This window comes from Heptranchias perlo, chromosome 27 (genome assembly GCF_035084215.1).
Source record: "Heptranchias perlo isolate sHepPer1 chromosome 27, sHepPer1.hap1, whole genome shotgun sequence".
NCBI classification, from domain to species: Eukaryota; Metazoa; Chordata; class Chondrichthyes; order Hexanchiformes; family Hexanchidae; genus Heptranchias; species Heptranchias perlo.
Window position 1 is genome coordinate 15,152,208 of NC_090351.1, and position 26,219 is coordinate 15,178,426.

At 42.7% G+C, this 26,219-nt stretch overlaps 1 protein-coding gene across 1 annotated transcript in view; it reads left to right on the forward strand.

Annotated features, from left to right (window-relative positions):
* LOC137344426 (adenosine receptor A1-like) overlaps nt 1-24,952 on the forward strand; it is a 59,254-nt gene extending 34,302 nt beyond the window's left edge. Inside the window, exon 2 of the mRNA XM_068007387.1 lies at nt 23,030-24,952. Within this exon, the coding sequence (XP_067863488.1) occupies nt 23,030-23,690 (661 nt within the window). The 3' untranslated portion in view covers nt 23,691-24,952. The remainder of the gene's footprint in view (nt 1-23,029) is intronic.
* The last annotated feature ends 1,267 nt before the right edge of the window (nt 24,953-26,219 follow it).

The following is a 26,219-nucleotide window of genomic DNA, read 5'->3' on the forward strand; positions in this document are numbered from 1 at the left end:
ACGTTGAAGTTGATGTGCAGGGCAATAGGACAAATATGATAACTGCAATTCCATGTAGCTGCTTAATTTTAGTACTTACCTCTTCACAATGCGCATTTGTATTTTTGTTCCCTTCATCCCACCATTGGTGGTCGTGCATTCACTGCCTAAGACCCACAATCTAGAATTCCCTCCCAAAACCCCTCGGCCTCTCCGTTTCCTTCTCCTCCTTTTAGGTCTTCCTTATAACTTGCCCCTGTGACCAGGCTTTTCATCACCTCTCCTAATATCTCCTTCTTTAACTCTGCGTCCATTTTTTTGATTTTGCCTCTGTGAAGCACAGTGAGACATTTTTCTATGTTAAAGGTGCTATATAAATGTAAGTTGCTGTAACAGTTGTTCAAATGAATGTTCCTTAACAAATTTTCTCTTGTTAGATCATATCTGTGTGTAACATGTATAAACATGGATAGCATGATTAAATCAACAAAATGAGAGGAATGCTTATTCCTTCTTCCACCATTATTACAGCAGCGAGCTTCCAAGAAATCCTGCAGCTCCAAAGAAGTATAAGTAACGCTGAGGCAGAACCTACAATTACCACTGAGCAAGCCTTGCAACTGAGAAGATCTTCTAACTCTAACTCAGGCCTTTGAAGTCCCCAGTCAATCCAAACCTTTGATCCAGTAGTAATAAAAGTAACAACAGTCTCTCCATTGTACTGTGCTCTGTGAAATATCTGACTGCCATTACACTGTGCAGCCAGTCACCCTGCCAGAACTTAACTCCTCAAATAATACAGTAACATTTCTATAGTGGAATAAATGTTCCAGTGTTTTACTTTATCCAAATGAATATTTCCCTGGATACTCCTGAGTTTAGACTGAATTTTAATGGAGATAATGGTGGTCACCAGCTGGTGTGATTTATTTGGTGACACCACTGCTCTTGACAATTGTTTATTGCCAAAGAGTAGAATGGGCTAACCAGGGTGAATTAATGGGACAGATTGTCTTCCCAAATTTATAGTTTTTAAAACCCAAGGGATGTAAGATCATCTAAAGATTGACATTATTTCCATACAGTTTAAAAAGCTGGTCAACTCTCGGTTACAACTGGAAACTTGTCCCTGGGGGAAAGGCCACATATTGTAGCTGGATTTGAGAGCAGTTCCAACAAAAAATCTCCCTTGTTGTGCTCATCCTCATCAAATCCCTCCATGGCCTCGCCACTCCCTATCTCTGTAACTTCCTCCAGCCCTACAACTCTCCGAGAACTCTGAGTTCTTCCAATTCTGGCCTCTTGTGCATGCCCAACTTCATTCACCATACCATTGGCAGCTGTGCATTCAGCTCTCGAGGCTCTAACCTCTGGTATTCCCCCCTAAACCTCTCTGCCTCTCCACCACGCTCCTTTAAGACACTCCTTAAAACCTACCTTTTTGACCAAGCTTTTGGTCACCTGTCCTAATATCTCCTGCTTTGGCTCAGAGTCTGATTGTGTCTGATTATGCTCCTCTGAAGCACCTTGGGATGTTTTGCTGCGTTAAAGACATAGGAACTCATAGGAACTAAAGACGTTATATAAATGCAAGTTGTTGTTGGAACAAAGCCCCTACTTATTTGCTCAGTCAGGCTCCCCACTGGCAGTGGCGGTGTTTTGTGGAATAAACACCGTCAAAACACTGCTTATTGCTAATTTGCATAGTCTAATCTATAACAAGCGTTATGTAGGCAGATACACAGATGGCAGTAAAATATTATTACCTGCTGACAATAAGACCTGATCCATTAACAATCACAGAATATGTTAGCCTCCCTACACACCCATAAGTCTAGCACACAATGCTTGGCATCGGCATTTAGACCACCAATCATTTTCAGTTGGTTATGTCAAGCTGTGTGTACGTGCCTTGCGTACTGCAAGTAACACTGGGTCCTCATTCTGTCAGGTCAAATACTGAAAAGCTCAGCTGACCTCACAAGTCATGCAGTTTGAACCTATGGTATACTACAGCCTTGGAGCAAACAGCCAACTGCTGCGAAATTCAGAGTTATTTATAAATTCAGATTTTGGAGGTTTATAATAACTTGAGAAATTTTTAACAAGTACAGTAAAGGATAAATTTTCTGCTTTTGCATTCCCAGATCACAGCATTGCCCACCAGGAGCACTTATCCGAATATTGGGCACCGAGAATTGTGTGTCCGTTATGTAGCCTGCCCAATTTCTCATCCATTGGATAAAATCAGGCAGGTTCTTTAACGGATTCACAATTCTCCACACCCAATATTCCGATATGTGTTCCTAACATGCGATTGTCTGTGCTGGAAGTGCAAAACCAGAAAATTTACCCTGTAGTGTATCTTTCTTTCCTACAATTCCCTTAAGTCAATCTGTGGAACAGACTCGCTAGGGAGATGGTGGAAGCAATTAGTATTGATTCATTCAAATGCAAATTAGTTAGATTTCTTTCAGAAAATAATATTTTGGTATATTTTGGTATATAGTATAGTAAACAATTTGAGACATGACGTGGTAAGTGTAGCATGCTTGGGAGGATCAGGTGACTTAGACATATGGGGCCCGATATTAGGAGGGAGGTGGGTTGGCAGCGGGGGGTCGCGCCCGGTGAAGTCGGGGTGCTCCGCATGCAATCGCAGCTTGATTGAAGGTACTTACCTTTGCTTCCGGGTTTCGCACTGCACAGGCACTTCAAAGGCTGTCAGCTGGAGGAGCCCTATTTAAAGGGGCAGTCCTCCACTGACTGATGCTGCAGAAAGGAGCCAAAATTACAGCATGGAGCAGCCCAGGGGGAAGGCTGCTCCCAGGTTTAATGATGCCTCACTCCAGGTCTTATTGGATGGGGTGAGGAGGAGGGGGAGGACAGAGATCTTCTCCCCGGCGGGCTGGAGAAAGTGGCCTGCCTCTGCCACCAAGAAGGCCTGGCTCGTGGTGGCAGAGGAGGTCACCAGCACCACCAACATATCGCGCACCTGCATACAGTGCAGGAGGCGCTTCAATGATCTAAGTAGGTCAGCCGAAGTGAGTGCACTTACTCATTCCCCTACACTCCGTCTGCCACATCACTGCCCCCACCCCACATCTCCTTCTGCACTGCCAACACTACTCTATCACATCACTCCTCACACCCACTCAAAGCTCATCCTCATCTTACATGCACTTACTCACCTCGCCAGTACTCATCCCACCACTACCACTCAACCCAATCCTCATACAATCTCATGGCTCTATCTCATACTCATCCTCTCATGCATCTCTTTCACGGTCAGCCTCACTCAACCTGCCACTACCTGTGCTGCAGCCACAGGGCATGCATCACATATGTGTAGTAGGAAGCGTAAGGCAAACGTGTCGTGAGCATGAAGGGGATGCACAAGGGTGTTTGAGGGTTTGTATTGGTTTTTACTTATATTTGATTTCTGATCAACTCACATTACATATTATATTGTCACCACTACTGCCACGTCTTTGCGAATCTTGTCTGGTTTGTTCAATAATGCCCTTTCCTGAGGATCACTATGAAGACCCACAACTGATGCCACCCATTGTGTCACTGCAGAGTGGGTGTAGGTGTATTTGCAGGGCTCTTTTGTGCAGACGACTGAGAGACGTCGGCGATGTCCCCAGTGGCACCCTGGAGGGATGCGGAGGAGAAGTTGTTGAGGGCAGTGGTGACTTTGACAGCGACAGGTAAGAAGATGGTGCTCGGGCCAGCCGGGAGCAGCTTGGCATGAAGGAGGCTGCAGATGTCCACGACTACATGTTGAGTGACTCTGAGCCTCCGTATGTACTGCTGCTCAAAGAGGTCCAGGAATCTGAGCCTCGGTCTGTAGACCCTGTGGCTCATCTCTCTCTGCGGTTGCCCTCCCTCCTGCTATGCAGGTGGATGTGTCACAGTACTGTGTTGTGGAGCTCCATGTGTCAGAGGTGGACGGCATTGGCTGGCGAGGCTGGTGATGTTGTTCGTCCTCCGAGGAGGTCATGACTGCAGCTAAGGCGGCTCCCATCCGGAAGATGTACGTTTAACGGGGTCCGCAAGCTAGGTACATGTGTCTGGACACCGGGGTAAGTGTGCAAGTTTGTGAATTTTATTGTTAGGAGGAGTGTGGTGGAGGCCAAACTTCGTCCAAAGTGACAGAGTGGCCTCCTGCAATGAGTGAGAGTCTCCCCCCCACCTGTCAAATGGACCTTTGCAGCTGCCACAGGCTGATGGCTGCAACATGTCCATTTCAACCGGGAGTGTTTCCCCCAGAACGGAAAAGAGTCCCATTTGAGATGAAAATCCCACCCCTCCTAAAATATCATGTCAATCAGGTCTGCTAACAACCTGAAGTATCAAAATAATTACCTTAAGTGGCATCCCGCCGGCTTTATTTGCCGGCGGGAGTCCCGCATGCGGGGGATGCGCCCGCATGTAAGCGCGTCACTGGGGAACCCGGAAGTGGGCGGGTTGGAGCCGCCCCGGGAATCCCTGATTTTCGGAGCCTCCCCGCCATGAACCCGCCGGCTCGGGCGTTTGAAAATCGAGCCCATGGTTTCCAAAGCTTTCCACCACTAGCGGTTTCCCTCCTGTCATTTCTGGGTTTGTTGTAGACTAAATGATAATGATTGATTGCTATGATTAGTCAACAATTCCATTATCATTGTATCATGCAACTTTTAGGATGGTAGGAGGCGAACTAGATGGACCTTGGTCTTTTCTCATCTAGCAATTCTTATATTCTAAGGGTCTTGTCAAAGGGTTTCAGTGACTGTTCAGCCAGTTAAAAGGGAGTAGATGGGCCATATAGATCAGGAAGGCCCCATGTTCAATCCCTGGACTTTGCTGAATCAGCTGCCCTTGGTTGGGGCAGCAGTACAGGTGCTCCAATTAGCTTCAGCGAGTCAGGGTCAGAGAGCAGAGAAATCACGTAGGGTTCGCACTCCACATCACTATCCAGCGATCATTGTAAACATCAAGTTAGGACAGAATTGAGTTTAGCTGTGATGCCCCCCGCAATGGATTAACACTCAAGGCTCACTCAGAAGAAATACCAGGGAGTGGCCAATACCTGTGGAACCATACCCCCCTGACAGTGGAGGGGACTGAGGAGGACACATGCTGTGGAGAATAGAGGGTGGGTGCTGGATATTGATCTGGAGGAGATTGCAGAGGTCGGGTGGAGCAAAGTCATGCGGGAAAATGCGAATGAAGATTTTAAACTATATAATCCAGGGCGGAAGGGGGTTAGAGGTCCATGAGGATAGGCATGGCAGATGTACAGGAGATAGTACAGGTTAAGATACAAGCTTTGGATGAGTTAAAGGATGTGTAGGGTTGAGCTCAGGAGCACAAAGAGGAAATCACACTGTGAGGTGACAAAGGCATTGATGAGAATTTTAGGAACGATGGGGTGAGTTGGAACATAGATGGGCAATGATGTAGAGGTGGAAAGAGCCACTCTTCGTGATGGAGCAGAGGTGGGGTTTGTAGCTCAACTCAGGGTTAAATAGGACACCGAGACTGCATACAATCAGGTTCAGTTTGAACAAACAGTTGGGAAAGGGGATAGTGTTGGCCTCTGAGACACAAACTTACTGCCATGACTCAAACAGGTTATTGCGTTACATTGATATTACAGTAATAAAGCTCCTCAGGTGTCAGGGCAGGCTTTACTGTTGTAATAATACTGCTATGTAACTAAGCTAAACACTAGAAATATTTTAAATAAAAATGTTAAAGCCTTAACACTTTCTGCTTGGACGAACTTTCCCTTTTCTCTCTATCTCGTTCCCTTTCCCTGTTCTTCTTTCTATTTTTAACATTGTAACTTAATTTCTCTATTCTATGCCTTTTCTCTTCAAAAAATAATTTTAAATACTACTTTTATTTGTGCCTCCCATCTGCACTTTGCAGCAGCTATCACTGAATAGCTATCAGGGACAGGAGCCCTGGCTGATTGTTCCCCTCCCTAGTCAATGGATTCTGAGTTGAATTGTGACCTCTGCAGCCAGGAATCAAATGGGGTTTTTTTGGTCTGTGTAGCTAAATAATACATCAGGCAGTGTGTTTGCCTGCTAGTGAAGCATCTTGAAAAACATAAAGTAAGAAACAGTCGTCAACTTGGTTTTACAGGTGGTATATTTTGCCTGAGGACATATCGTAGTGGACAAGTGGAACGCAATAGATTTATTATAGAATCATAAAATCATTTAGTATACCTAAAGCCTTGATAAAGCACCACATAGAAAATTACTTTAGAATCATAGAATCAAAGAAAGGTTATAGCATGGAAGGAGGCCATTCGGCCCATCGAGTCTGCACTGGCTCCACGCAAGATCAATCCTTTTACAAAGTAGAAGACACGGAGTAGGATCAAAGCTTTTGAAATGGCAACAAACCGGTTGAGTCAGGGGAGTTCAAAAGCAACCATTCTCTAACTGAAAAGAGGTGACTAGCAGGATATAGCAGGGATTATTTCTGGCCCCATTGTGTTTCCAATGCATATTAATGATTTGGAGGAAGGGACAGTAACAAAGTTTTCTAAGTTTGCTGCTGATACCAAATTTGGAGGGAATGTAAATAAAAGGTAATAAGCAGGCCAATTGCAGAGGGATCGCGACAGATCAGGGCCAAAAAGTGGGAGATGTTATTTAATATGGATAAATGCAAAGCCATGAAGCTAGAGAATGGAAGTAGTGGGAGAATAAAAATTGATAAAGGGGATTGTGCACCTGAGCTATGGGTAAAGACTAAAGTTACTGGGAATATTTAGACAAAAAAGCAGCTGGGAGGTGACCTTTATTGAGGTATTTAAGATCTTCAAGGGAATAGACAAACTGGATCCCAGTAAGATGTCCACATTGGCTGCCGCGGTTCCTACATTACAACAAAATGTAGGCTACACTTCAAAAGTAATTCATTGGCTATGAAGTGCTCTGGGATGTCCTGAAGTCATGAAAGGCGCTATATAAATGCAAGTTTGTTTTTTCTTTTAACAGTGCAGAAATATCAGAAGTCAACAGTATAACATTGGCTGTACTCACTTATGACCCTTGTGTTCCTCATTAGAGTTAGTGCCAGGACTTAAATAAGAAAAAATTCTGTGTTTAGAGCTACAAGTCTTTATTTTGTTCATCCCTGTTTTATCGTAGTCTGTGTTTCACAGTAGGCCAAACAGATTACCTGCACCCAAGCCTCTACCAAATGCTATATTCTGTAAGTAGCCCATGTTAGGCACATTATAACATTATTTATCAGATTTTTCCTCACTCCCTTTGGAGAAACACTTTGCCCCAGCTCGACATCTCCCTCAGCCAGCCTGATGCCAGCCTTTAGGTGTAACTGGTTTGAATTATTAATTTATGGAATAATCTGCTACTTAAGGAATTATAGTTGTAATCCTACATGTTACCAGCCTGTGGCACAACTCTTTGGCACGTCAAAGAGCTGCTTCCTTATCCTGCTGCCTATGTTTTAACAAATTATAGTATTAGTATTCCTAGGAGATGCAGCACTTAAATAATTAAGTGAAAAAGATGGTGCGTTGGGTTCGATACTGGAATTTCACCTCAGGGCCAGGGATTGTAATCCATCCCAGGCTGATGGGAAGAATGTCTTTCTGCCTGTTGGGTGTAAGGAGTTTAGGCAGTCTCAGTCCAGTAGTGACGGGTATAGGCCAACAATACAAACAGTAATGGTAAATTGGTGCGATAGGAGGTTCTTTGTATACCTGACCTGGCAGTGCTGCTGATGAGTGTCTGAAATGATCTGCATCCCAACACTAATATATCTCACCTTAACAGGGACAAAATAAAGATCTTAGCAGAAGCTGTGTTTGTGCCTGTTTTCCATTTAATGAGAACTAGGTTATAATACAAATAAGGATAAGTTATAGATCAACAGTTAGAGTGAAGGGAATATATTGTTCTTTGCTTGAGTTGCTGTTTCCTTACATTGTGCACATTAGTCAGAATTTTATAGTTCAGTTGGTGATAACACAATCTAATACCTGGGTGAGTTTCTAAATGGTTCTGATGGGCTTCGGTGCAACAGTAATGAGATCAAGCTGCAATGAAACGAGCAGCACCATAAATAAAAAAGGTTGTTAAAAAGAAGGGTAGGGTCCAAGCCTGTTTTTTTTCATTCAGGCAAATCCTTCACTCCTTTTACTTCTCTCTCATCAGCCTTACATCTTTTAAATGGGTTTAATTGGAGAACTTTGAGCTCTGGCAGTCAAAAAGGCAAAGACATATTGTTCAGTGTAAGTGACTTGTTATTGCTCAGATTCATTCTCAAGCCATAATTTTACCAGCCTCTGGGATTTTTTATGGAAAATTGTGGTACTTGGGCAGAAAATTGCCTCTCAAGCAGTGAATGCAGAAATTTGAGGGATTGTCATGAGATTTTGTGTTGTGCCAAATCACTTGTCCTAGCCGTGTTTCATCTAAAAATAATCCTATATTTATCGACCACTTTCTCTTCCTCATGTCAAGCTTAACATAATGGGGATTCTTTTCCTGGACAGATTGAATAGCTTCCCTCATCTTTACTTATATACGAACATATGAACAATGACGGACAGGAAAAGACCCTCTTGTCCATCCACCATCACATCATAAATACATCCGTACCCCACCCTCTCCTGGGAGAGGCGAAAAACCAGATAAAAACCCAGGCCAATTTAGGAAAGAAAATCTTGTACTCTTGTGAATTCAAATTTTACTGGGGTTTGAATAAATACATTATACATTGTACATAGTGAATCTCAAACAATTATACAACAAAACATTGTTTATTGCTTTGTATCAATCACTATGTAGGCTTACCTGAAGAAAATACTCCTCCACTGCTCTATTCCCCATCCCTATTCTTGTAAATTTAAGCTGCATTTTTATTGCAGTCCAGGTTTTGACAGAGTGAGCCAACTGTAACACTCTCCTGCATTTATCTTTGTAATATGCAGCTGATGTTCCTATCAGTCGGCTGCACTGTAAGGGGACCACATTCCACACAGGTGCTGACTGCTCGAGACATTCTGGCCAGTGTGCGTGCGCGGCGTAGTGATGTCATGATCGTGCATGACGACGTCAGTCCAGAGAGAACAGCAGCAGAGGGGCGTGGCCACGGTATGACATTTCGTGACATCACCACCAAAGCGCACCGCTGTCACCAGAGCAGAAAGATCCTCAGCAGTCAGGAAAACCCGGAAAGAAAATCAGTCTTCTTGCCTGCAGGTCTTAAAAATCCAGTAGGTTTATTTTTACACTGGCTTTGTGAGACCCGGGTCATGGGAGCTGGTGATCAAAGACCAATATAAAAGTAGCTTTCGTTTGCTATTTGCCTTTTCTCTATACATACAATATTCAATTAGGGGATTGGATCAGATTATGAATGCCGTCTCCTGGCTTTGTGTTTCCTTCCTGTATTTGTAATCAATGTTGCCACACTCACATGGATATTTTAACAAATGTGAGTCAAAAATACAGGGTCAAAGAAGTATTAAACCAAGCATTGTTCATGTAGAAGGCGACCAGCATGCATGGCTTCCATGGATAATATAGCCTGAAGATCTGTGGTCTCATTGCTGGGCGATTGCTCATGTTACCTCACCAGAGCATTGAGTGCATTGGATGAGATGCTTAGTGGTGTGTAATGTAATTTGATTTTGACTTTAATTGATATGATACATCAATGCAGAGGGCCACGATACCAGAAATGGTGGCTGAAATTTTTATTGTACATGTTCTAAAATAAATTAAAGATGCAATTGGATGATTCGTAGCAGGCTTTCTAAAGCTTGTCATGTACGGCATCCCAAATATTATAACCGAATCACAGTAAACTTTGAAAAATTCAAAACGTAGCTGCCAGCAATTATCTATAAATTATTTAAATAAAATGAATCAATTTAACCAAATCAGGCAAATTTATGATGAGTCAATATCCCTGAGCAATAGTAAAGAAGGTGAAAATGGAGAATGTGTGTGGACAGTGTTGTAATATAGCTTTTTTTCTTTATATATGTTTTTAAAAAAAATTAAAATTCAGGGATCGCAAGTTAGGTTAATTTATGTAAAGTGAACCTTACTGTGTTGAATCAGCATCTGGCTGTTCATAGAACAAGGATTATCAGCGGGTAGAGCTAAAATACTGCAAACTGGGATGAATAAATATGGAACTAATGTTCTGATGTTATAATAAGACGATTAAAGGATCAGCATTCTTTAAAATTCCTGTCACTAAAGCTTCAAGAGAATGAAAGTTTGTCCGTGCCCCTAGTTAAAATTAAATCTTCAGCAGCCATTGGAATAAGTAAATATACAATATGAGTAACTGGAAATTTTCCACTTGTTGGGTCCCATTCTGGAACTTGACCAACTTCCCGATAGCACAACAGCTCACTGGATTATTAATCAGGCAGTCATATTCCCTGATTGCATCTGTACCAGGCTACACCAGTACTCTGATTTTGCTGAGGATTTAAGTGCATATTACCAGGCAGTGTCAGAATTCTTCTCCATCAGACCATTGACTAAAGTGCTGTACTATACAGGAAGATGTGATGTGGAGATGCCGGTGATGGACTGGGGTTGACAATTGTAAACAATTTTACAACACCAAGTTATAGTCCAGCAATTTTATTTTAAATTCACAAGCTTTCGGAGATTTTCTCCTTCCTCAGGCAAATGTTTCAAGATCTCCTTGAAGCCTACGCATTTATACATATTGAACAATAATACATGGTGTTTACAGACTGCCCCTGCAACTGCCCGTTGCCAAGGCAATCACCGTGTTCAGACAGAGAGGTGTTACCTGCAGAACCTCCGAATACACATTCAACAAAAAAACAAACAGGGAAAAAAAAACAGAGAAAAAAAAAAACACAGAGAGAGGCAGAAACATCCGGAAGGCAGAGAGAGCCAGCAAATGACCCATTATATTAAAAACAGATAACATTTGTTCGCTGGTGGGGTAACGTGTAGCGTGACATGAACCCAAGATCCCGGTTGAGGCCGTCCTCATGGGTGCGGAACTTGGCTATCAATTTCTGCTCGACGATTTTGCGTTGTCGTGTGTCTCGAAGGCCGCCTTGGAGTACGCTTACCCGAAGGTCGGTGGATGAATGTCCATGACTGCTGAAGTGTTCCCCGACTGGGAGGGAACCCTCCTGTTTGGCGATTGTTGCGCGGTGTCCGTTCATCCGTTGTCGCAGCGTCTGCATGGTCTCGCCAATGTACCATGCTCTGGGGCATCCTTTCCTGCAACGTATGAGGTAGACAACGTTGGCTGAGTCACAGGAGTATGAACCATGCACCTGGTGGGTGGTGTCATCTCGTGTGATGGTGGTATCTGTGTCGATGATCTGGCATGTCTTGCAGAGGTTACCGTGGCAGGGTTGTGTGGCGTCGTGGACGCTGTTCTCTTGAAAGCTAGGTAGTTTGCTGCGAACGATGGTCTGTTTGAGGTTGGGTGGCTGTTTAAAGGCGAGTAGTGGAGGTGTGGGGATGGCCATAGCGAGGTGTTTGTCCTCATTGATGACATGTTGAAGGCTGCGGAGAACATGGCGTAGTTTCTCCGCTCCGGGGAAGTACTGGACGACAAAGGGTACTCTGTTGGTTGCGTCCCGTGTTAGTCTCCTGAGGAGGTCTATGCGATTTTTTGCTGTGGCCCGTCGGAACTGTCGATCGATGAGTCGAGCGTCATATCCCGTTCTTACTAGGGCGTCTTTCAGCGTCTGTAGGTGTCCATCGCGGTGGAACGAGGAGGAACGCGATGGACACCTACAGACGCTGAAAGACGCCCTAGTAAGAACGGGATATGACGCTCGACTCATCGATCGACAGTTCCGACGGGCCACAGCAAAAAATCGCATAGACCTCCTCAGGAGACTAACACGGGACGCAACCAACAGAGTACCCTTTGTCGTCCAGTACTTCCCCGGAGCGGAGAAACTACGCCATGTTCTCCGCAGCCTTCAACATGTCATCAATGAGGACAAACACCTCGCTATGGCCATCCCCACACCTCCACTACTCGCCTTTAAACAGCCACCCAACCTCAAACAGACCATCGTTCGCAGCAAACTACCTAGCTTTCAAGAGAACAGCGTCCACGACGCCACACAACCCTGCCACGGTAACCTCTGCAAGACATGCCAGATCATCGACACAGATACCACCATCACACGAGATGACACCACCCACCAGGTGCATGGTTCATACTCCTGTGACTCAGCCAACGTTGTCTACCTCATACGTTGCAGGAAAGGATGCCCCAGAGCATGGTACATTGGCGAGACCATGCAGACGCTGCGACAACGGATGAACGGACACCGCGCAACAATCGCCAAACAGGAGGGTTCCCTCCCAGTCGGGGAACACTTCAGCAGTCATGGACATTCATCCACCGACCTTCGGGTAAGCGTACTCCAAGGCGGCCTTCGAGACACACGACAACGCAAAATCGTCGAGCAGAAATTGATAGCCAAGTTCCGCACCCATGAGGACGGCCTCAACCGGGATCTTGGGTTCATGTCACGCTACACGTTACCCCACCAGCGAACAAATGTTATCTGTTTTTAATATAATGGGTCATTTGCTGGCTCTCTCTGCCTTCCGGATGTTTCTGCCTCTCTCTGTGTTTTTTTTTTTCTCTGTTTTTTTTTCCCTGTTTGTTTTTTTGTTGAATGTGTATTCGGAGGTTCTGCAGGTAACACCTCTCTGTCTGAACACGGTGATTGCCTTGGCAACGGGCAGTTGCAGGGGCAGTCTGTAAACACCATGTATTATTGTTCAATATGTATAAATGCGTAGGCTTCAAGGAGATCTTGAAACATTTGCCTGAGGAAGGAGAAAATCTCCGAAAGCTTGTGAATTTAAAATAAAATTGCTGGACTATAACTTGGTGTTGTAAAATTGTTTACAATTATACAGGAAGATGTTGACGAGCTGTCGAGTATGGCACATTGATTAATCCCAGGTATTGGATTATGTACATCTTCCCACCCACATTCCTTTCATGAAATCAATTGTTTATATATAAGTATCACTGCATTAGAGACAAAAACACATTGACATTATTTTAACACAAGCAGTAACCGATTTAAAATTAATGGGTTACTGAGATAACACTAATTGGAAAATGTAGGCTAAAGACGTGGCCAATTTAAAGTGATCATAGTTCACTGTGAAAAGAAGATTTGTCAATTTAAGAGAGTTTACCTTTAGTCAAATTTAACCAAACCTTTATCCCTGATAGTCATGCCTAATTAAATTACTTCACAATCTTTTATTCCAACCTGGATTTATTATGAATTTTGCTGTAATGAGCACCTCTGTGCACAAGTGAATCGGCTCAAGGATTCAGAGGTATAGAAACGATTGGCGGAAAATAATCACAGGAAATTAAGGAGACAATTTTATGTGTATCTGTTTAGCATTGATAGAGTAGGGCCACTAACAGGATGTTGGGTGCCAATGCGCATTGGGTGCGGGGACCTTAACATTGGGAATGGAGCCCCGTGCCTGCCGCAGAGCTCAGTGTGCAGCCATGATGCACACCCTCTGCTTGGAACCTGAGCACTGAATGTGCACAATGCTCACTGCATCCAGCAATTTCCATTAAATGAGGGGCTTCTCAATAATGTGCTTGGGAGGCAGGAGCAGTGCCTCATGGGCTGAGTGCTGATTTCAGTTATGCTGTGCTGGGTTGGGTCCTTGTTTTCAAAGGAGCATGGTGTTTCAGCTGTTCCTGCACAATTTTCATCTTGTAGCACAACAGAAGTTACTGGAATTAGTTGTACATCTCCTGATACCTTCCCAAATCCATAGCTGTTAGACGATGTCTACCTTTCAGGTATGGGTATTCCTGTGGGCATACCTTACTAATTGCATTTTATGAAGGAGGAGGTCATAAGTTTAGAGAAGACATGAAAGATAAGTGAGATTGTATCTTACACAGTCCCTGCTGACACTCATTTATGCATGGACAGAGTCTTATATATTAACATATCTGAACAGACTTGGCAATGCAGACTTTGATTCCTGAAGAAAGCTATCACTCAACTCTGCAGACTCCTGCAGTCAGTTCCAGCACAGGAGCGGTTCTGTAAGTGGCCATCTATGTTACAGGTAAATTAATGTGACAGGTTCCTTCCAGCCAAGTATGGGAGATCTCAGTCACATCTCCCAACCTTCAGTTCACAATTGTCTCAAGCAGATAACTGAAACAATGGGGGTCATTTTAACCTAACTTGCCAGGCGGGAAACCCACAGGATCGGGTGGGAGGCAGGTTTTACCCCCCACCCAATATTACTTTCTATTGTCTTTAATGGAGAGTTAAATCGGGCGGGGTGTAAAGCCAGTGTTGCACCCGATCCCATCAATTTCCCGAGGGGTAGCTTAGTTTAAAATTGCCCCCATTGTTTCCTAAGGCCAGAGATGTCATCCTGCTATATGTCAGCAGCCAACAGCAAGAAAGCTGCTTCCATTTCTACTGTCTGGCAGGATGCCCACATGAAGAGGCCATCATTGACTGCAAGTAGAATCATAGAAAGGTTACAGCATGGAAGGAGGCCATTCAGCCCATCGAGTCTGCGCTGGCTCTATGCAAGAGCAATCCAGCTAGTCCCACTCCCCGCCCTATCCCCGTAGCCCTACAAATTTTTTCCTTTCATGTGCTCAGGTTCCAAGCAGAGGGTGTGCATCATGGCTGCACACTGAGCTCTGAGGCTTATCCAGTTCCCTTTTGAAGGCCATGATTGAATCTACCTCCACCACCCCCTTGGGCAGTGCATTCCAGATCCTAACCACTTGCTGTGTAAAAAAGTTTTTCTTCATGTCACCTTTGGTTCTTTTGCCAGTCACCTTAAATCAGTGTCCTCTGGTTCTTGACCCTTCCGCCAATGAGAACAGTTTCTCTCTATCTAGAGAGAGTCTGTCTAAACCCTTCATGATTTTGAATACCTCTATCAAATCTCCTTGCAACCGTCTCTGTTCCAAGGAGAACAACCCAGCTTCTCCAGTCTATCCACGTAACTAAAGCTACTCGTCCCTGGAATCATTCTAGTAAATCTCTTCTGCACCCTCTCTAAGGCCTTCACATTTTTCCCAAAGTGCGATGCCCAGAACTGGACACAATACTCCAGGTTGTGGTCGAACCAGTGATTTATAAAGATTCATCATGACTTCCATACTTTGTACTCTATGCCTCTATTTATAAAGCCCAGGATCCCATTTGCTTTTTTAACCACTTTCTCAACCTGCCCTGCCACCTTTAACGATTTGTGCACATATACCCCTATATCTCTCTGTTCCTGTACCCCTTATGGATTTGTGCCCTCTAGTTTATATTGCCTCTCTTCATTCTTCCGACCGAAATGTATCACTTTGCATTTTTCTGCGTTAGATTTCATCTCCCACGTGTCCGCCCATGCCGCCAGCCTGTGTATATCCTCTTGAAATCTATCACTATCCTCCTCACTGTTTATTACCCTTCCAGGTTTTGTAGCCAAATTGTAGCCATACATGCCCCCAGATCAAACGCAATGCCACTCATGATTAGAAAATGCTACCATTCCATCACTGTACAGGTTGTCTGTGACCACAGGAACAGAATCATGTAGATCTGTCCACATTTCCCAGCTAGTTCCCACGATTCATTCATTCTGCAGTAGTCAACCATGCCAACCTTAATTGAATGACCAGGAAGAGCCCAATGATGGCTTTTGGGGGATTAGAGATACACTGTGCAGCATGGATCAAAACACCCCTGCAATATCCAATGAGAAGAGAGCAGAAGATGTATCATGCTACACACATATCCACCAAACTCATAATGAAACACACCTTTGGCACCTTCAAGCAGTGATTCAGCTGCTTAGACCGATCAGAGAAGTTTCACAGTGTAGGCCAATCCAGAGCACTAAGAATATTGTTGGGCGTTGCGTCCTTCACAATTTTCCCCTGTAAAGGACACTAATGAAACATCAACTAGGAGAGGAAAGGCAGCTGGTGTTGATTCCACACAATCCTTCAAATGGACAAGTTCTGGAGGCCTCTCCCAGGAAATTTTATGACTGGACTGGGAGCAGGGGAGCTGTGGAGGGGGGGAGGGTGGTTAATGGTGTATATAGCTACACCATGTCTACTTCATAACCTTGTGCTCCTTCTAAGTGATCTCCTAGAGGGAGGAGGAAGTGTGGTGGATAACTAATGGGTTTCATTGTTTGCTGCAAGGGATGGAGGTGGTCGAGTCTCTCCTCCTGCTGGGGCTAAAGATGACCCTGCAATTAAAGATCTACAGATGCAATGGCTGCCAGGACCTGCACATTGGAAAACTCTCTTGTAGTTATTTGAGTGGGGTGGTAGGGAGCTAGGAATGCACCATTAGCCTGAGAGGATATTGTATTATCATGCCAATTCCTGCCATTCCCCTGGTGCTGGTTACCCAACCTGGTTAATTCAAAGGATACAGTCTTCTGTAGATTGGAGTTTAATGTTTTCAAGCACTCCTGAGAAAATTGATGCCTGAGCTTAGAACCTCAACCATGGAGTGCTCCATTGTAAATGAGCTCAGCAGTGCCCAACCTCAGCTCTGTCAGGAAGTCATGCAGCATGGTGGCCCATCCATAGCCGCCCTCAAATTGTCCACCTCACACCCTTTGCGTTGGAAAGTCTCTGATTCCTTTCTGGCTGTGAACAGAGGGAGATGCACAAACAGAGACAGAGACACAGTCAGTCAGGTATTTGAAACAGACACCTGCAAGAAACTTAGAAGTGGGTAGTTAGAAGTTATTTTATTTAAGTCAAGTAAAATGACTCACTGATGTGGGGAAGCAGAGCATTTTCATCCGATCATAACTATTGTTCCATATGTTAACGTGCTGTGAAATAAAGCATTTTGATCATTCGTATCTGGCCTCTGCTCACCAAGTGTTTGCTTGGTCTGATTTCAAAGACATTGAAGATACACATGTGCGAGAGACATGAATATCCAGTTCAGATTACAAGGGGATACTATTGTTACACTTATTGTATAGTTAGATATTGGACAGGCACGCTTTAAAATGTAAAACATTCAGACCACTTACAGGAGTGTCTAGCACTGCTGCACCCAAAAGAATACAGCAGGCAAAACCCGAAATGTTAACAATGCTCTACCCTACATCCAGCCTTTGCCACATCTCACTGGGAAGTCTGTGACGCTCATACTGGTGTCAAAAGTTCCCCATCACTGATGTACACAGAGCTGCGCACACGTGAAAAATAATTTCGCAAGACAACTACAGTCTCCAAGTTCTAAAATTTGGGACTGATAACCCCTTTATTAAACTGCAAAGCACTTTTGTAAATTCAATTCAAATGCTGAACCCACTGCAGATGCTTAAATATAGTTTAATTTCAATATCAATATATGTAATGAAAATGGCCCCGAAACCCATTGAAGTAACTTAAATGTGCAGGTCTAGAGCCAACCTAACAACTTGCCATGGAAACTCAGTAAACCTGATCAATTCACTAGGTTGCACACAACACTGCAAAAAGGAACGCTCCCTGATAAATTACAGACAACTGCTCAGGTTTGTCAATACTTTCCTGGTACAAACAGAATGTGCAGCAGGAAGCTATCGATTGCCTAAAAGCTCAACTTGGGACCTGTTGACAGAACCCAAGAGCAAACATTTCACCATGGCTTTGTAGTCAAGTTGGCCATTGAACATTTATGGAATACACTAACACTTCTATTATATCTAGCCTCTATGCATTTGGAGTGTACCTGGATCGAAATATTCAGAGCATAAATTGCCAGAAATTCATAGAAATTAACATGAGATTTATTTTCTGAGTGAGTCTGATCCCTGCTGTTTTTTCCTGTGTACATTTGTGTCTGTAACAGTCTTGAATTGCTTCTAAAATGAATAAGGAATTAACTTGGAATTAACCCTGAGCGTAGGTTATACAAAATATTCTCGGTCTGAGACATTTCTTTCAGATATAAATTAATTAGTAACATTTCAGTTCTGCATCAATCACCCCGTAATAACATTAGCTACTCAGGTAATGTTAAATTAACAGCAGTAATAGCCCCAATGTTCATTTGTTTGTGTTGGTATAATTGTGCATCAAATTAATTGTTATTGGAGCTCAGATGTGTAAGGAAGTGGGAATAGACTGCAGCTGTACAGAATTTTAGAGATCCTGAGTGAGAGTGCCGGTGTGGGTGAGATGTGTGGAGTTAAGGTCACTGTTGATTTGTGCTGGTCCTCGATGTTGTTTAATGACGTGTACCTGGCACTTTTTTTCCTTTAACACAGATTTATAAAATGCTACAGTGCTGATTGAAGCAACTATTTCATCCACAGAAAAATTTGTTCGTAATGTAGAAACGGACTTTATTTAAGCTATTTTTTTGATATGATAATGCAGTTTATGTCAAGATACAGTATTGCATCAAGAATATATTTCAGTTATTTGCATGAGATATTGCAATAAAAACAATGGATATTACAACCGTTTCCATTTCCCATTTTTAACAGACACGATAGTCAAAATCCCCCCTGCAAATAGTTATGTATTTGTTCTATCAGATGTAAAGTGTAACATTACATTTTATAGACAAGCACAGCATCCTTTTTAGAGTTTCTTCATTTTATGTATTTAATCTATCTGTATTATTAAAAAGTTGTGTCTTTAAGAATGTAAAAGTAAATGATTGTAGACTCCTTGAGACCAATCAAATCCCAAAACCAGAGACCGCTGCCTTTTTAACCAATCAGGTTCCAGAACCTTGACGACTCAGTCCCCAGAAATCAATGTCCTTTGAGCCTGGCTCTTCAACCGATCAACCTCAGAACCATGGAACCAGGGACAAGTAAGATTCGAATTGGTTGGTTTCATTTGCTAAAAAATATTCTGGGGCGTTCAAACGTCATGATAGTTCCCCATTCCTTCCTCCTTTTGGTCCCATTCCTCAGCAGCTTGCCCCACTAAACCTCTGTGCAGCCCCACACTCCAGCTTCAGGCTTGCTGCAACTGCTCCCCATAATTCCAGGCCCCTTCTCCTTGCCTCTGTTGTCACTAATCCCTAGCCCCAGATCCTGCTCTTAGTTGGCTTCTGGCACTTCATTCAACATTGCTTACTAACCCCAGTGAGCCCCAGCTTTCCTACTCACTCTCCCCCTAGCCCCTATTCTCCCTTCTCGCTGCCTTCTAGCTCCAGGTTGCCCTGGCCTCCTTGCTCACACCCTTCTGCTCTATTCTGTAACGGAACATTCAAATTGACTGCACATCTTACTCTAGCCTCCCTGGTGAGCCTGGGACTCTTCATGTACTGCTTGTCTATGATGCACTAACTAGGATAGTACCTGCTGCATTGCCGTTCACCTTACCTGCCCTCTCCATACGAGGAATAACCTGTCCATCTCTGCTTGCTACATTAGAATATACCAGCCAATGGCCATGGTTGCGCCCAAAGAATTGGTATACGTTATCCACTGCTCTGCTGATAATCCCAAATGTTCGTCTAAGAATTTTATTCGTTTCAATGAGATCACCTTTCATTCTTCTAAACTCCAGAGAGTATAGGCCCATTCTACTCAATCTCTCCTCAAAGGACAACCCTCTCACCCCAGGAATCAATCTAGTGAACCTTCGCTGCACCGCCTCTCAGGCAAGTATATCCTTCCTCAGGTAAGGAGATGAAAACTATATACAGTACCCCAGGTGTGGTCTCACCAAAGTCCTGTACAATTGTAGCAAGACTTCCTTACTCTTGTACTCCAATCCCATTGTAATAAAAGCCAACATACCATTTGCTTGCTGTACCTGCAAGTTAACTTTCTGTGTTTCGTGTACAAGGACACCCAAATCTCTCTGAACACCAACATTTAATAGTTTCTCACCATTTAAAAAATATTCTGTTTTTCTATTCTTCCTACTAACGTGAATAACCTCGCATTTCCTTACATTATATTCCATCTGCCATCTTCTTGCCCACTCACTTAACCTGTCTATATCCATTTGCAGTCTTTTTGTGTTCCTTCTCACAGCTTACTTTCCCACCTAGCTTTGTATTGTTGGCAAACTCGGTCCCTTCAATTATAAGAACATAAAAAATAGGAGCAGGAATAGGCCATACGGCCCCTCGAGCCTGTTCCACATTCAATAAGATCATGGCTGATCTTCAGCCTCAACGCCACTTTCCCGCCCGATCCTCATATCCTTTGATTCCCCTAGAGTCCAAAAATCTATCAATTTCAGCCTTGAATATACTCAACGACTGAGCAGCCACAGCCCTCTGGGGTAGAGAATTCCACAGATTCACCACCCTCTGAGTGAAGAAATTTGTCCTCATCTCAGTCCTAAGTGCCCTTATCCTGAGACTATGCCCCCTATTTCTAGACTCTCATGGGAAACAGTCTCATTCTTAGAGGTCTTGACAGGGTAGATGCTGAGATACTGAATGGGCTGTAAGCTACAGCCTGTCAATGAGCACTGAATGGGCTGTAGACTACACCATGTCAATGAGCACTGAATGGGCTGTAGACTGCACCAAGTCAATGGGCACTGAATAGGCTGTAGACTACACCAAGTCAATGAGTACTGAATGGGCTGTAGACTACACCAAGTCAATGAGCACTGAATGGGCTGTAGACTACAGCCTGTCAATGAGCACTGAATGGGCTGTAGACTACAGCCTGTCAATGAGCACTGAATGGGCTGTAGACTACAGCCTGTCAATGAGCACTGAATGGACTGTAGACTACACCAAGTCAATGAGCACTGAATGGGCTGTAGACTACAGCCTGTCAATGAGCACTGAATGGGCTGTAGACTACATCATGTCAATGAGCACTGAGTAGGCTGTAGACCATACCATGTTAATAAGCATTGAATGGGCTGCAGACTACACCATGTCAATGAGCACTGAACAGGCTGCATAGGATACAATCCAATCCTTAGACAACATCCACATACATGCACTTTCAGTGGGGGTAACTGGGTAATGATCAGGAATGGAAACTACTGACTGATTTCCAGGAGTTTTCAGGCCAATTATTTCACCAGCCCCGGTGAGATCTGCTAACTCAACAGATCAACCTCAATAACTCAATCTCAGGACCTCTCTGGTCTGCAGGACTTAGCTACTCACTGAGCTATCGTCAAAGCACTACTGGCATTTTAACCAATTAGAAGGTGAGCACATTGCTGAGGAAGCATTATTATATAGTATACTTTGTGGCATACTCACTGTCAAGAATAATGATCATTTGAGCGAAGTATTGACAAGTACCTGGTGCCTGTAGAACTGTATCAGGGAAATAAATCAATGTCTTCAGGAGAGATGGGAAGCGGAGAAAGTTGGTGAGATTTTTTTCTGATGTCATGAGTCATTTGTATTAAGATTAAAATGGCATCATTACTGTGGCATAGTTCATTTAACATCTGTGGTTATGTGTTTGAGACCCAGTGCTGGCTGATGCTCAAGCCTGCTAACAATAGCGGGTTGTGCAGCTTGCTATTCTCAGTTGGACTGTCTGACCTTGTGAGGGATGCCTGGTATCCAGAGTCTGGCAGCAATCCCAGTACTGGATAGTGTCAGGTATCCAAAATGAAAAGTTTACGGATATCAGACCCTATTGAGTTATCCTTGTAAGCCATTTAAATTCCGCAAATGTAATTCAAATCTGTGGGCTTCTTATCATATTTAAATAATAAATGCAAATGGATGAAGACATTTTAAAATATATACACTTAAGTTGTATTCCATGAAAGAACTACAATCATGACAGGTACAGTCCTTATTCAATACTTTTATAGCATTGAAGTGTTGTTTGTGAACTGGTAAATAATACAACAGCAGTATCCACCACCATGCTGTCTGCATCTCATGTATTGTGTTTCTGAGACAATGGACAAAGGTGTTCCTTGCCCAAACTAATTTTTACCTCCCTAATGGCTATAGCAAATTGGCATAGCTTGGACATCATCATCACAGAGGAATCTGGACTGTTGGACTTCTGTCCAGGCTGATAAATGGGTGGTACTGAGTGGATGCTATCGTACGGATGTAAATTAGTGAGAGTTGCTGAAGGCAAATAGATTTCATAAAGTGTTTCAAGATGATGTGTGTTGTACAGTGTCTGGAATTCAGCCAACTGCAGTTAACAATGCTGTCTGATTCAGTGAACAATGTTTTCTGTTATTACTGAGTGGTAGCCTTGCCTGAGCTAAATATCCAGTCTGCTGTGAAATCTTACAATACCACACATTCCACTTCCAGGAACTTGTAACAGCAAGCATTATAGCACGTAAAACACTGTTAAACTGAAATGTCAGTGTTCCATAGCAATAATATTAACAGTATTTCTGTATTTTGCACCCTAAACAATCAATTAAGTGTTTATTATTTAAATGCATGTTTCTCATAGATACAACAATTTAGAATCCAGAACAAATACTCTACAGCCTGTTCCTGCTGTGTGAAGGTAGAAGTATATTGGCAAGCTGCTTTTCGAAACTAATCACTTTCTATCAATCAACTGAGCTTTTCTTCTGCTCCACCTCATGGGTTTGATTGAGCTGCTTTGGTCTCCATTTTAAAGTGATTTGAATCTCAAAGGCTAAAAACTATAGCATAGCTACTGTTCATGCAAGGCAAATGAAGTTTTGGTAATTTCTGGATCAAAATGAAGGTTTATGCTTGTAATTATTTCCCACGATAGTTCCTCTCCACTAGTCCCTTTGCCAGAGACTTCCCAGAAGATGTTTGACATTAGCCAAAGGTGACTGGACCTTCAGTTTTCCCTCACTTACTGAGGGGAAGCACTTGCTTCTGATTGGCACCTCCTCATGAAGAGATGGCTAGGAATGGTGGGGCTATGCCCTATCAGTCCATGGTCTTGTACATTGGAGCTCGGGCGTTGTGAGCCATCTTAGATATCATAGTAAAATCATTTTAGAAGGAAAATTGTTACAGTGAGCTTAAATATGGAGTTGTTGATCTAACTTGGTGTTCTTGCTTCATTTCTACTCTTTCCAACAGTTATAAGACTATTGTGACGCAGAAGCGAGCTGGGACTGCAGTTATTCTGTGCTGGGTTATATCTATAATCGTTGGCATGATCCCTATGTTTGGATGGAACAATTACAATACAGCGACTCAAGATGGGGTGAATTCGAGTCAAGTGGACAACATCATTGTGTGCCAGTTTGAGACTGTAATCAGCATGAACTACATGGTCTACTTCAACTTTTTTGGGTGGGTGCTACCACCTCTCGTGCTAATCTTTGTGATCTATGTGGAAATATTTAATCTTATTCGGAAGCATCTGAACCAAAAGGCGATGTCAATCAACAATGCAGATCCAAGCAGGTACTTTGGGAAGGAGTTGAAACTTGCCAAATCACTGGCTCTAGTGTTGCTCTTATTTGCAATATGTTGGCTTCCTCTGCATATCATCAACTGCATCACATTGTTTTGTCCTTCATGCAACAAACCAATTATAGGAATCTACATCGCCATCTTTCTAACGCATGCAAACTCTGCTGTAAACCCCATAGTGTATGCCTTCAGGATAAACAAGTTCAGAGTGACTTTTCTCCAGATCTGGAGCCAGTTCATTTGGTGTAATAAAAATCACAACTCAAATAATTTAAGCAGAGAACAGTTAAGAGCTATAAGAGAACAGAAAAGTACTATGTAACTTATTTACTTCTTAACCCGAAGCAATTGGCCTGTATAATCAAGTGCAAGATTATTATCAGTGCTGATTTTATTACATTACCATCGAACTCGTTGAGTAACGATTAAACTATTGTGTGTCGCAATGGTAAATGGACAAAACAAAAATCCTCAGCTGTCATCTGATCTCCTAGCAAAGAATGTTTTTTCAGGATTTGTACCATATCTGGCAAAGCCTTTAAAGCTCTTTATTTATCCTCTGTTTGCTCTTTTTTGTCTCTCCTTGTCATGTTTACACATTCTCAGATTTAAAAAAAGACATTGAATCAACATCAGGGTGAGTGCAGACTGAGATACCTGAATGATTGAATGAAGAGGATAAGGAAGACCGCAGGTGATACACAGTGGGGAGAGGCTTTGGTTTCCGGTCCCATTTTTCATCAATCATATCAAAAAGGAAACAATTTCCAGCAGAGTTACTGCTCCCAAATGTATGAATCCTTGCCTTAGCTACATCACTGCTAAAGTGCCAAGATGGTCTATTCCATGTGTACAGTGAACTTCCCCTAAAGGATTCAATCATTTTAACAGACTGGAATCAATTCAAATCAAGACACTGATGTATTTTAATAGACAAAATATAATTGCTGCTTAACACCATTGCTGTGTATCATTTTAAGGAACGTGGGCCTGACAATATGCTTTACCAGCAAATGGATTTTATAAAATCATGAGTGTACTTTTGCTGATACAGTGGTTCACTGTGCTGTATTACTCTGTAAGATATAGCCATCAGGCCTTACATTTAGTTGAAAATGATCAAAACCATTGATGTGGTATTTTTAATGGACATTTTAATCTTTAGCAGATAATTAGAAGACAGAAATCATCATTATTCATCTAAAATTTGCACTAAGACATTGGTGAACATTAGCTGTGTTGATCGCCTATAAATTTATTTCATGCAGCTTAATACAGAGTTTGTAAAAAGCAAGGTGTATGCGATGTTCTTTTGTATTTAATCTGAACTTCTAACTGCATTCAAATGCAGTAAGCCAATGGTACAATTGAATCATTTCCATGTATAACTTCATCACACAGTTCATCCCGATACCATCAATGATTCATATTTATGCACAAGAGTTGTTCCCAATGTCATCTCTGATATTACTTATCAATATTGTTTATCCTGATACTATCGGTGATATGTAGAGCTCCTCCTAGTATCATCACCAACTCGTACTTACCTTGAGTTTCTCCTTGGCATTAAATCATTTTCTTTTAGTTTCAGTTCTTTGTGTAATCTTTATGATAGAGCTCCATCTCAGGCATTGCATCTAGAGTGGAGATACTGGAGCGATGCCCACCAGTAGGAGCATTTGGTAGGAGCTCTGAATATGTTGCTTTCAGTGTTGATACCAGCAGGCGTTCTATAGGTAAGTAGTTATCAGTGTTACCCCTCACCCAGGAGTTACCTTCTTTAACTGGAACATGATGTGGAGATGCCGGTGATGGACTGGGGTTGACAATTGTAAACAATTTTACAACAATGTGGAAATTTCCACATCGTTCACCTGAGGAAGGAGGTAGCCTCCGAAAGCTTGTGAATTTAAAATAAAATTGCTGGACTATAACTTGGTGTTGTAAAATTGTTTACAATTAACTGGAACAGTTCAATAAAGGAATGTTTTACCTACCAAATGGAGGTGTTGCATTCAGTGGCATCTACTGCATACTAATTATTGTAATACTCGTCCAATGTTAACAAATGACAGTAATGGTGGAGTCGATATAAATAGTTTTATTGTAATGCAACAGTTACTTCAGCAGACAGACTATGATTAACAGCAAAGCTCTCATGCATTATGTGATTGTATCTTTCCCCTGATTTATTCATAACATTAACCAGGGTAGATTACACTTTCCTGCTGATCGAGTGATTTTAAACTTTCTTCACATATCAGAGCACTTCTATTTGACATAATGGCGGTTTTAGAACTGAATGAAAGTTCCTTGACTCCCTAATGCATTAGGTATTTATTTTTATCCCCTATCAGTTTCTGAGAACTATGTTTAGTTTATTTTTTTTCTTTATCTCATTAAATATTTGGCTTTAATCTTGACCTTGTTATAGATGATACTAAACACTGGATAACATTCATTTTGAAGCATTCATTAACAGACAAACACAGCTCCCTGATAATCCAGTGAAACCAGAAGTAAGCCATCCGGACCAGAAAGTTTCAGTTGTGATCCTGAGACTGCGCTGCATTGGCTGATCTCAACTGATCTCAGAAAGGGTGCTACAATTGGCTTCAGCACTTCACTGTTAAAGAAAGGAAGAATCAGCCATAATTTCTACATCTGGTTATTATCCAGTGACTCGAGCTGGGCTGGGGGCATGTGTGGATGCTGGGTGAGAGCAACACTGGGCTTGGAGTTTACTGTTACAAACGAAATCATTAGGAATACACATTTAGAGGTCAAGGTGCTTCAGGGAGTATTCTAGTGAGGAATTACTTATTTTAAGTAATCTTTAACAGTTCAATAA